This window comes from Barbatula barbatula, assembly GCF_947034865.1.
Source record: "Barbatula barbatula genome assembly, chromosome: 17".
Classification (NCBI taxonomy): domain Eukaryota; kingdom Metazoa; phylum Chordata; class Actinopteri; order Cypriniformes; family Nemacheilidae; genus Barbatula; species Barbatula barbatula.
In genome coordinates, this window is record NC_136780.1 from 3418006 (window position 1) to 3431194 (window position 13189).

General features: G+C 36.5%; 2 protein-coding genes across 2 annotated transcripts; both read right to left on the reverse strand.

The window, feature by feature from the left end:
* Window positions 1-1433: 1433 nt before the first annotated feature.
* hoxc12a (homeobox C12a) lies at window positions 1434-3003 on the reverse strand (the record flags this gene model as incomplete). Its single annotated transcript, XM_079477722.1, has 2 exons — window positions 2403-3003; window positions 1434-1672 (listed from the first exon to the last, which is right to left on the reverse strand). Exons 1-2 carry the CDS (start codon window positions 2986-2988, stop codon window positions 1434-1436), a joined length of 825 nt encoding a protein of 274 aa, XP_079333848.1. The 5' UTR covers window positions 2989-3003.
* Window positions 3004-10248: 7245 nt separating this feature from the next.
* Window positions 10249-12879, reverse strand: hoxc13a (homeobox C13a; the record flags this gene model as incomplete). Its single annotated transcript, XM_079478856.1, has 2 exons — window positions 10249-10505; window positions 12216-12879. The coding sequence occupies 2 exons, from the start codon at window positions 12877-12879 to the stop codon at window positions 10249-10251; spliced, it is 921 nt and encodes a 306-aa protein (XP_079334982.1).
* Between the last annotated feature and the right edge of the window lie 310 nt (window positions 12880-13189).

Here is a 13189-nt window from a genome sequence, read left to right on the forward strand (position 1 = left end):
AAAAGCACCGACTGACTTAACAGGATAAATTCCTTAATTGTACTACTACTAATAATAAACGTAATTATAATAATAATCACATTAATAATAGCAACATCTTTTTAGTTCGATAAGCGTTTTAAAATAATAGTTACATGCGCCATTTCACAATAAAAACATTGGGAACAACATTTGCTTTTGTCTCCTAACTACAGCCATTATAATAATCATGCAGCAAATATTTTTTTCACGCGCATATTAGATGATCTGAGCAAAAAAAGCTTCTGGTAACAAAACAGTAGAGCTAATTTGCGAAACAAGCTTGTGAATATTAGAATTTTAATTCAGCCTAATCAGATTCTATAATTCATATAGATAGCTATTTCCACCATACTTATAAATTACTTCATCTTTGTTTTCATTTATGTTTGCGCTTTTTCATATCATTGCGTGACCATGCATTTCTCTCCCCAAAGCGTTGTTGAAAAATAATGAAATGGACCTAAGCGAATACGTCTGAATAACACGGATCAGGGGACGAGCAGTCATTAATGGGAAATTTATGCTTTCAACAATGCAAATATGATGAAGCCAAGTAAAACGTCTTTCACTTTATAAAAATGATTAGCAGCAGCACAATGTTGTATCTACATGACTTAGTTGCAGGCCTTATTTACACCAATAGCACGTTATAGATAATAGATGCAACACGAATAATTTCTTTTTAAAAGTTATCTCATACTCTTCTTTAAAGGTGGTCTGTTATTGTCGTTTGATTAACAATGGCCCAAGATAGTTGTTGGGGTACTAACTTCATGCCCGTGACCGTGAACGTGCCAATGAACACGTGGCGATGACCGCGGAACGGAGATAAGACTTTGATGGATAAACGCACGGGTTTAACGAAAACGGTCAAAACAACAGATATGAGATTATGAACATCTATAAACTGACTGTGACCATGTGTGAGCTGACATTCACACCACAGCATGTTTACCATGACACAAGATGATATTACTGCGCTATTTTAATAGTTTCTAGAACTCTGGTAATAAATAAATAGCAGTCATTTCAATGTTACTAAAATGGATGAGAACATATTTTAATTACCTTATCAAAGCTCTCTCACAGCTTACACTTTAGCAAGAAGTTCATTGCGATATTTATTCAAGTGAGAGGTGGCTTTGACAGCTTGTTTCTTTTAATACTCTGAATAAATCATTTCCATCCTATACATACCCAAAATTTCTTGGCACAAACCCGCTAAAATAAACGCCACACCACAACATGGTAAGAGTTGAGTTTTAGAGCTAAGGTTTGGTCGCGTGCCCCTAATAATCGTATTCGATTTATCTGAATGTGTCATGGGGCAAGACTTTCAGAGTAAAATGTGCCAGATTACCAATAACTGAATACTACTGCTGGACTATTGAGAAATGATTTTAAGTGTCGTCCTAAAAGAAGGACAAAGCCTGCTCCCTCAGCAACAGTCTCTTTTTCTTCATCCGACGATTTTGGAACCAAATTTTAACCTGTTGGTCGCTTAAACTGAGCCTGTCAGACAGCTCCCTACGTCGCTGCCGGGTGATGAACTCGTTCAGCATGAATTCCCCCTCAAGTTCGGCCAGTTGCAATTTGGAATATGGCTTTCGTTTCTTGCGGGTCCTGGTGTGCATCGGGTACCACGGGGCACCTAAAGAGAAGGCGAAGCATAGGTCATCAGAGAGCATTAAGTCCCCTCGCAGGCCACCAGCACCATAAACAATATAGCAAACACAATATACATTCTGTCTCGTTTGATGTGGCATAACTGGGCTGTTGATATGACAATTCAATGAGAACCCAGTGTAATGCAAACTGTGAATATAATGAAGTAGTGTGTTTACATGGATAGCATGCCTCAGAACGTTTCACTCTTCAAGTTAAATGCACATTAACGCGATAAGTGTCTTTCTGTCAAAGAACACTATCTATTTAACGGTTTGAATGCAATTTAAACGACTTCTTGCAGCACGGTAACAGATATCCATTCAGTTTACGAGTCATTAAAACAAAGCCATCTTCTGTCAACATAGAAACTTCCATTTTTCAAAATTGCGAATAGAATAGATGATTTAAAACAACTCAATTCTACTTTTGCTTTTTATGTTCGAAACGTCAAACATTGCCAATTGGATTGCAAAATGTTATGGTGTTGTGTTTACTGGCTGTATAAATGACTGGACGCTTAAACTGGTGGTGAACGTGGAGTATTTTAGGGCAACCCCTAGTGGCCTTGAACAAACACGCAAGAAATATGCACGAAAATAATAAGAGTTGCCACAAAATAAGTCCACAAACAAACGGCCGTGAAAAATATAGCTAAAACGAATTCGTTTCGTTATTATACTTTATCAAAATAATGTGAATGCAAGGGGACAAACCTCCTCCACTGGCGATATTGCTTGCGTGGTTTCCCTGCGATATAAGGGTTTGTGGGTCGCTCGTTGAAGTCTTTCCTCCTTCGTTAAGCACCGAAGAACTGGAATCGGACTCCAAGGACTGGCAGGACGGCGGGTCTTGGGTCAGATGCTCGGTGCCATAATCATACTTTGAGAAGGTGCCACCGTTGCCCATCCCATTGTGCATCCCGTGATCAGACGATACTGATGTATCTCTTGCTCGCTCCTCTCGTTTGAGGTTGTTGCTTTCTGAACAAGACTCTCTGGTGTTGCTCGAACTGCCATAATAACATTTGCCTTCATCCAGTCGGGTTATTTCACAAGATCGATTAAAAGAGGGGTTAATGGATACGGGACTGCTAAAGTAAGACTGAGGATATCCATTGCACGACTCCGATGGATTCCACGGGAGAGAGCAAACATTGTCCCTTCTAGGGTACGAGAGAGACGGTAGCCCCGCCAGCTGTCCCCCTGAGGCTCTAAAATTCGGGAAGTAAAACCTATCTCCAGTGTGGATGTTTACCAAAGGTCCCACAAACCCAGGATTAAGAAGATTATGCTCGCCCATTTCCGCGGGCCAGACCAACAGCTTCTAGTTTATTGCAATCTGACATTTAACGTAGTTAAACCTGGAGGTGCACCTGATTGGTCATTTCCACGTCACGTGCCGGAGCTTACTCGAACACTAGAAGGTACCACCCACTCGGTACATTTCAGACAAAACAAAACATTAACTTCTGTGTTATGGGTTTTATATGCTTTTTAAAATACTATAAACTGATTTATTAAAAATGTAAAATCTTGTTTTCTTTTCCCATAGCCCATTCGGTCTGAACCGTCCTTTTTTCCCCACTTGCCATATTTGGAAATTCATAGAAGTGCCCCTTGCCTCGTTTAATGTCTTTATTAAATGGCATATAAATAAATAAATAAAAGAAAACCTTTTATTTTGCAAGAATTTGTTTTTTCTCGAAGGAGTAAGTGATTCACGTTATTTTCAAACAAATTACGGTTGAATTCAGTGTCATATAAAGCTGTGATGTGATCTTTTACAGGCTTGTTTTAAAGAAATACTGATGCTCAGTGCTGAGCTCCACTCATATTTACTGTAGTGGGGTCAGCAGGTTGAAACCATTGACTCAGTAAAAGATGATGATATTCTATAAGGTTTTTTTAAGACCGTAGCCTATATTTTAGATAATATGCTCTAGTACACCTCATATGAACAACTTTAACAGATACACCCTATAAATACTTGCAGTCAAACTCTTGGAGGATTGTAACACATCTCACAATCCTTTTATATGAATTTAACAAGCTGGCAGAAGGCATTTAAATGATTCAGCCGCACCAAATACACCACAGTGGATCACATTAATTGTTTTTTTATTATATATACAAAGTGCAAACGCAAATTGTCCTCATATCAACTGCAACGACGCAGACTTATGACGTGTGTAATATTTGAGAACATAATGCTGACAAAGAGACAATATAAACAGTCTAAATTAAACAATGTTTTCTTTATTAAAACTGTACTGCAAAAGGCCTACGCATAGTGGTAAATTTATTGTAAACGTCGTATGTTTTAGATGGGATTCTTTTAATTTGAATGTTATTTTTCTTAGTTTAATTAAATTATTAAATAATTCTAATAAATGCAGCAAAAGTCAGTGTCATACGACGTTGGCCTGCATTTATTCATAACTATTATTTGGTTGTGGGGGCAAATAAGTATAATAACATCTTTATATTCATGTGCGAACATCTGTTCTATTATTATGAAGTGATTAGTACTGTAGACTTTTATAAAAGTTTACATTTCTGTATATAAAGTTATAACTGTTGCATGCATATGTCTGTTGCAGCATTAGCATGGTGACACATTTTCAATAATTTATTTTAATTATTTACATTATCTTCTTCCCCGTTCTGACATAAAACAAGTAAGTAGCGAATAATTTACATTTAAAAGTTACTTTTTTTAATTTTGTAAACTACACATAAACTTCTGCTGCGAATGGTTTTGTGTTTATCTGTCGCTTCAAGGAAGGAGGGGGTTTGGGATTGTTTATTTATTTTTCTTTTGTTGCCTGCTTCCTAACCAAAAACCACAAACAAACAAAACAAACAAAAGGTCCTAAAGAAATCCTGCTATTATCTCATTCCAAATATTGATGTAGGCCTGCCAATATGAAGTATAGACCCAAAACAACCAAGATCTCAAAATTGACCGAGGGTGTTATTCCAAATGTTAGACACACGTGTACTTAAGATAACGTTTCGAGCTTGCCCTAGAGTTAACCCGTTTTCCATAAAACATTACATATTAACATAGGGCTGATACAAAACATTGTTGTAGGCAGTATAAACTTACAAAGCGGTAAGGTATTTCACACAAATGTCCAGACTTGAATGTGTTAAGTATGAAAGTGAATATGAAGCTGCTACAGAGACCAGAGGTTTAGCTAGTGTGAGATAACACTAGTCAATTCTGTCTCATCACGGACAGTGAAACGAGTTACTTGCTCCCCTGGAATTCTAACTACAATATACAAAAAAGAAATGCGCCAAAACATAATGCACCTTAACAGTCACATTAAAAACAAGAATCTCTTACCATGTGGATCGCCGAAGCTGAAGCATAAAAAAAATCGAGAAAATTACTAAAATAGTTGTTAGTTCAAGGTCAGTGTCTAGTGCACCGTCTGCTGAGATTACTGTCTTGGAATCGCTTTTCCGTCCAGACAGGGCCATAGCGTAAACAAAGGCCTTTTATTGTCTTTAAATTCTGGAAGACAGGTTGGCAGACAGTCTAGCCGGGAATTTCCTCCGGGGCTAATTTCTGAAACAAAACAAAATGTGAATTAATTCAGTTCTGGAACGTGTACACATTTTTTCGTTTGAATACTATTACTACTATTACACAATGCTATACCGCTGCTGCTGCTACCACTACTAATAATAATCATACCAACAACAATAGCATAGAAATTCAGCTGCAACTTAAAAAACCTCAAGTCAAATACTTTAGCTGTGTTCCATTCAGTTCCACGTAGCGTATATTTTTCAATTTTTGTGTATAAACAACAAAGCAAAGTTTGAAAATGAATACTGTATATCACGTGAGCAAATAGAAACAGGACGACTATTATTTGAATACACTTATTATAATTGTTTAGCCAAAACCTTTCAATTTCTTTACTTGGGTATTTGAAGTTTAAAGTGTTGTTTGTTTTAACTTGATTAATTATTTTTATTTACAAGTCTAAATACGCACATATTTAGTTTGAGCCAGAAATATTTAGAATCAAGCAAGAAATCATAAAAAATCTGAAGGATAAAGTTGTATGGTATTTTATATTGTTTCTTTGGATTTTCTAACTGTGCACTTATTTCTTGTTTACGCTAGAAATATTCAGTTATTTAAATAAAAACAATTAATAAATAAAAAAAACCCGTGAACCCGAGGATCTGATTTTCTAAAGTATCTGAACAAATAAAAATAAAAGCGAACGTGTTTGTGTTACATTTTATTTATTTTTAGTGTATCATACTGTTCAAAACTAGATTATAAATACCTCAAATATTAAAAAAAAACATCCAGTGTTATCATATCTCTGTTTGCGTTATCTTACTTGAATTACGCTTTCAATTTCACGAGACATTCACATACATAAATATGTAAATTAATTCACGTATCAGTTCAATACTATCCTAAAGTAAACATATATTTTATTTTGATAAAATGAAGCGTTTCCATGAAATTCCCAAAGCATGTGTTTTTTGTTGAATCCGTGCAGCTCACTTCCTGATATTTCCACCATACCGCCACCAGAGGTTATCAGCCCCCTTTCTCCTCAACCCACTAAGCTCTATCCTTACTTTACAGCTGGGCTATTGCTATTCAGAACTGTGTGTACGGCTGAACAGGGCTGATGAATTAAACATCTTATCATTATAGCAAAAAACTTGATTTTTTTCAACACTTTATGAAGAGTTACATTTGTGCCACCTGTATTGCGTAAAATAACGACCCTAATTCAAAGTTTTCGAGTCATGTAGAATATTTGAACTTTAGTATTTTAATTTGATCTTTTATTTAAAATAGATTAGAGGATATTTTCTAGAGTCACATGACCAAAACTTTTTCAGTATCTGGATCAGTGATTAATTTTTCCATAAAAAATATATTTTAAAAAGTTACCTTAAATGTTACCTTGGGATTACTAGTGAAATATCTTATTGTTTGTCTTAAAAAATATTATGAAAATAGTACAAAATCCTATTAAAACAGTATATTTGAATATACAAATACGTACGTAAATATTTCTCAAATATGCACCACGCTTCACTAGATTTGTATGTAACCATATTTTAGGCCCAACTCAGCTTCATCTGACCTATATGCAAATGAGTTATAAGAAAGTTTGCCAAAAATCGCTCGATAATCTGATTAAAAGTAAGGAATATAAACATGACTAAAAAGGTAAAAAACATTAACTTGGAATTTAAACACAAGAACGTGCAAGTAATAACGACAACAATGTCTTTAAATTATAATAAAGTAATTTGTTAATAACTATTTATTTTACTTGTATTAGTAATTTGTACTCAGTTTACTTTATGCAATTCCGACCTTTCTTTACTAAATAGTTACAATTAGTTTTTTTGTATATTCAAAATATAAATGATTTAAAATATAAGTGTAAGTGTAAATATATCCACACATATTACGAAGACGGTTCTCTGTTTCCCTTTGCATTCTTTACAGACCATGGGTACAGGCCTCTTCGTAAACCAGACATAAATCGGTATCTTAAAATAATAGGAGCATCAACTGAAAGCAATATTTAATAAATAAAAATATTAACATCACAACCTCAATAGAGGAACATCATCACCGTGTCTACTCTGAAAAGAAATAAGCTAGCCATACCTTTTAACTTGGCCCTGAGGAGGATATCTCTCTTGATATTTGGAAAGAAGAAGTACCCATCGGTGCAAGCCGAAATGGAACTAGGAGATGACATGACTGTGGGCATTGTCTTTTGGAGACGTAAACGCACTACCTGTCTTCTCGGTCCATACACCTCATGATGAGAGAATACAACCATTGGTGGTTTAAAAGTTATTAGGCCATAGGACTGCGGAAGAGAAAAATCACGGTGTTCAGTGGCGTGTGAGGTAAAGAGTATGGAACAGAAAATATACGCTATGTACATTTTCACAATGAAAAGGACTTTGGATATCAGTGCTTTCCCCCTTTTTTATGCATTTATGGCACGTCATTAACTCTCGCCGTCTAGACAGGGAAATAACACCTTGTTTGCCTGAAAACAAACCACGGGCAGTGGTGTCCTGCCCCTCTCTTTATTATTCACAAACCTCTGTGATGTCAAGGTCAAAGCGACTGCATAGTCATGGTCAAGGGTAACAATCACGTGACGTCAAAACTTCCACTATCACGCAATTAACACAACATTTGTGGCCTTCGACGTGATCAAACTCTGCAAAAATATAAATGATTTAAACAGCTTATTTTACAAATGAATGTGTGTGCGCGTGTGTCTGTTTCATTCAATAGACGACAGTTTTTTATTACAATTAAAACAATGATGCAACTTACACCGAGTCAATTTTTATGTAACATCTGTTGACAAAAACGTGTCCTCCAGGATATATTTTAGAACAACATAGCGCAACAAGTTTGAAGACCTGTTTCAATTGAGCCCATGCCAAAATGAAAAACATAAAACATCCTTTCCAATGACACACGTAATCAACTTAGCTTTTAGTTTAATTAAAATATTATTAAATTACATATTCAAAACGACATATTCAAAATTAACTATGGATTACATATTAAGTTTAGTTCATTTAACTCAAAAAGCTAAGTTTTGTAGCGTTAAATGATGCCTGAATTATTCTCTTAATTATTATATTCTTATCTTTAAATTGTTGACTGTCTGAAACAAAAAATATATTTCCCAGGATTCTTTTATTAAATGTACCATATCAACGTAAATGTCGTGCCATTACAATAAACCAACAACTATATTTTATATACAGACCATGGTTCGGACATAAAGTTGTTTTTTAGAAACTTCAAAGGGTAATGTGTTTATATTGCAAGATGCACGAACTACATTGTGAAGATTAATTAAAAGTGAGATTTCACTAAAATGTCAATTTTCATAAACATTTATTTATTTTGATAAAATTGCAGTGACAAAGAGAAGAAACTACGAACTTCGATATTTTCAAGCCCAACTCAAACTGAATGATGTAAATAGGTAATAACCCATTAGTATTATTAATTGTATTATAAAGTAATATTCACAGCATGCCCGTGGTCAGGTAAGTGCATTTCTGAAAGTAAAGACCTACCGGAAGATCACTGTACGTGCATGAAATCATATTAAACATATTTATTCACTTAAACGTAATGGAAGTATTGTTGAGAAGTTTTAATTTCAGTGTTATTTTATCATCCTGAATCGTTACTTCATCCTTCTGTTTTTTTGTCTTTTCATATTTTTAACACCATTTAACACCTTTATTAACGAAGTTTATTCTTCAAGTAGGCCTAAACCGGATCCACGACTGATGTTAAGAAGATATTAACCAAGTAAATACAAGCATTTTGCCGACTGAAGACTCCTCGCATTCTTGACAAAAATATACTTTCTCTCTGTTAGGCAAAAACATGTCGCAAGCTTTAACAGACAGATAGAAAAATATATAGAAATAAGCCGGCAAACAGATGGAAACTGGTTGTCATCAACGGACCACCGATCAAAATGATAATTGAAAATACATTGAACGGGTAGGGGAAGAAATAGAACGTACACATGTGATCAATTTCAATGTCATTTTTTATTTATGAAACATTTCAATTCAGTACTTTAGGTATTGAACGCCACAATACAGTTCACATACTGCACGAAAAGAGATACAGACAACTTTTGTGAACAGCTCCGATGCTTTACGATAGGCTATATATATTTATATATAAAACAAAAACATTGTGCATTAATGTGTTACTCTAAATGATTTTTAAATGCTTACAATCATTCCAGTTGCATGGTAGTCATATCCTTCAATGCTAATATGGACACATACAGATGATCTTGAAACATTCCTTTTTACAGACCTGTCATGAGCGAAATCTAAATTAAATAACAGAAGCATTTAACTGTACATTTAATATAGCAGCCTGGCTCCCACCGGTATCACAAAGCAATGTGTATATCCCACAGTGAACCATTTAGCTTTTGAAGTCTCGGAGGCTCATTCTAGCAAAATCGTTGTCATCTCCACCAAAAGGAAATGATGGTTATTGTTCGTGTCTCAGTTCGATATTTGCTATAGCCTTGCGAGTTTATACAAGTCCTGATTCTTCCAAAGTGTCCCGTATAGATTTTTTTCTCTCCTCGTGCTTGTTCTTCTGGTTTGCTGGCATTGACGCATAAATGAGGAGACAGAGAAGGGTCGCGTCTTTTTGTGTTTTCTGATACACGTAAACCATTTGTCTCTTTGATATCTCAATTTAAATACATAATATTTATATATGTACATTCATAGAAAATGACGAAGTTGAAATGTTGTTTCTGTTTTTTCACAGTTCTATAGCATATGTCCCAAAGGCCGAAGAGTCAGCGATTATTGTAGGCTACTGTGTGCACATTTTAAATTAAATTAAAGTTAAAATGGAAGGTTAGGCAGAACGCTGAACGGATGTTCTTCATTCGTGTTTTTTTGAACAGAGGTAAATATCGGACTTTCTGGACGGAAGGTTGTAAGCTGTTGGGAAAAGTTCGAAACATCAAGTATGCATATGGTTATTTGGCTTTGATTTACTGACAAACTTCTTCTCCTTCACTCGGCGGTTTTGGAACCAAATGGTAACCTGACGTTCCGAGAGATTGGTTGTAGCAGAGATGCGCCGTCTTTTGTCTTTGGTGATAAATTTGCTTGCTGCATACTCTTTTTCCAGTTCCTTCAGTTGTAACTTGGTATAGGGAACACGCTTTTTGCGTCCTCGGCGATAACTGCTGACTTCAGGTTGCAACGGAACAACATCTGAAAAATAAATGAATAAGATGTTAAATACACGGAAATATTATTATAGCTGCCAAATGAGAACCTGTCAGTGAGTCAATTCAATCGCCTTGGAAGACATCTTAAATTTAGTGTAAAGCATCCAACTGTTGCACCGAAAGTGTCACAAAGACGGGCGACTGGCTAATCGTTGACAAAAAAAACATCACACAACTTCACAGACATTTTTAAATTAAGTAAATGAAAAAACACACTTTTTCTACTTGGTGAACAGAAGAAGTTATGTGAGTCAAGTAGGAAACACATTTCTTGTGTACAAACTACAAACATACACCTACAAGTGTTCTTTATTTTACGTTGTGTGAAATTAGGCTTTTAACAAACAAGAATATGTATACCATAAACAAACTGGATGTAAGAGGTTTGTGAAAACAGAACTATTCTAATTTCTAAGTAAAGCAAAAGTGTATGCATTCCAATGACAATTTTTTGACTAGTAATACACCCATTCTGTTACGGTGCCATACCATTATATAAAAACACTTGTTATTCTATGAAATCGTCCTAACATCTATCAACACATTCAAAAACATGAACTTAAAGTAAGATGCAATAAGATGAAGGTTGTTGGATTCATCTCACAAGCTGACATACACCGTAAAATGAATGTGAATGTGTTCTAGCTATTATAAATAATAGACATTCCCACTGCCATTATGTCTACAACATGCTATTATTGCCTTATGGCCCCAAACAGACAGTTTTGGGCCATGCATCAATGCAGCATTTTAAAAAGTGCAGAAAATGCATTAAACACAAATTCATTGTGGCTCTTTGTACGTCTTGAAATTTAGTTATTTGAATAAATAAAGGCAATCTGTGAATGTGTTCCCTTTTAGGGGGAAGGGTGGCTAATCGAGTCAGGGGCGTGTGGTGGTGACAAGCTTTCACTACAACCACTAATGCCACAGTATATTGAGATCACCAGAGATATTGCAAAGGATACTGTTTGTCTGGAGGTGCCACAACCTGATTAACAATACAAAATGACCGAGGGGCATGATATTTGCTCGTTGATATATTGCCACGCAGGAGCAAAGCTAACTAGTTAACAGCTCCTGACATTTGCAACATATCCACTTTAAATTGTGAAGCACCTTGGTCACTTGTCAAAGACATAACATTACTAGCACATTAACAAATAAAACATGTATTATAGAGGAGCAAAGGTAGGCAGTATTGCCATATTCCAGCGTGACTCTGTAGCTTAAGACATCCTGTGACAAGATAATGTCCGAGTTAATATATGACTAAGCTCCCTGATACGTCACTCAAACATTGTACTATTTTATGCGAGGCTGTAAACACGATACATATTGTAACTTAACAATTTTATTATTGCAGAATATAGGTTTTGGCCAAACCCTTTTTCTGGAGGGCCGATTGAACATTTACCAATAAAGAGTCAAGCACAGGTCAAAACTGAAACCAGTAAATAACACTTTTGATAGGTACATGAAAATCTTGTGTGTGTATGTCATCACAATCTATTATGTGGGTTTTGAAATAATTACATTGTTTGACAGCTGCTGACATTCAGAAAAAAGAGAAGCAATATGGCGAATAATTGAGAATAATTTACAGTACGTGAAATGTACACTATAAAAAAATATATATTTTAAATTATGCGTTTTGCGAGTTAAAAGTTTTATAGCTTTAGTAAGAACCAACCTGGAAACGGAGATTTCCAAAGATGAGAAGACTGTGTTTGATCCTTCGAACAGTACACCTGCCCATCCCAGCCATTCGACAGAGCCCAGTGTTGATAGCCCTCCATGGGGATCAGTGCATCGTGACGTGGCTCTGGATGTGCGCTAATACTGGGAACCACCGACATGTCAAGATATCCTGGAACTGCCTGGTACGAGCTGGCAAAGCTCGGGTAGAAAGCAAACTCCTTTGCCCTACTGGAGAGCTCCTCCGTGGGCAAAGTGGTGCTCGGCTCGGCATACTTCTCTGCAGGGTGGTACGAACATGGTTTCTGCTGCAAGTTGACGTTGTGCGAGTGGGATAATCTGCAACCGTAGTAGGGGTTTCCAAAGGGGTAGCCGTAACTAAGAGAAGCGCTGGATGACGGCTGAGGAGCGGGGCACTGTCGCCCGGTGTCAGGGGAAGATATATCCGAGTACACGGATCCCTGGTGAGTCGCTATGGTGCCGGAATGCCGCCCCAACGCGGGGTGTGAGATCAGATCCCTGCAATGAGTCGCAGGGCAATTCCCGCTTAATCCCTCCATAATTTGGCTTTTATTCTGATTATTTTCATTCGGGCTTTTTTCATACAGGTACATCAAGGTGTCCGCCCAGCGTGGATGCAGGACCAGCGAAGTCGTCATATCACGAGCTGCCGATGCTTTTTAAAAGTCGCCTACTCCAAGACCGATACCTCATTTCCAACCAGATTTTACGCACGCGCATGCGCACCGGAAAATCCATGTGTCCAGTTCATTAAAGCGCAGACACGTGATATGCTAACTAGCCCGAAGAGACTGGGTAGTGGGTTGGAAGAAATATCCCTTTAAACAACTACTGGCTCACGTTTCACGCCTGGCTTGTAAGGTTTTCAGCGCCCGGGCATTGGCTGAGAGTGTCCGAGAGAGCTGTTCTTAAAGGCAAAGGCTCCAAGCGAAGCGGGACGAAAACAAC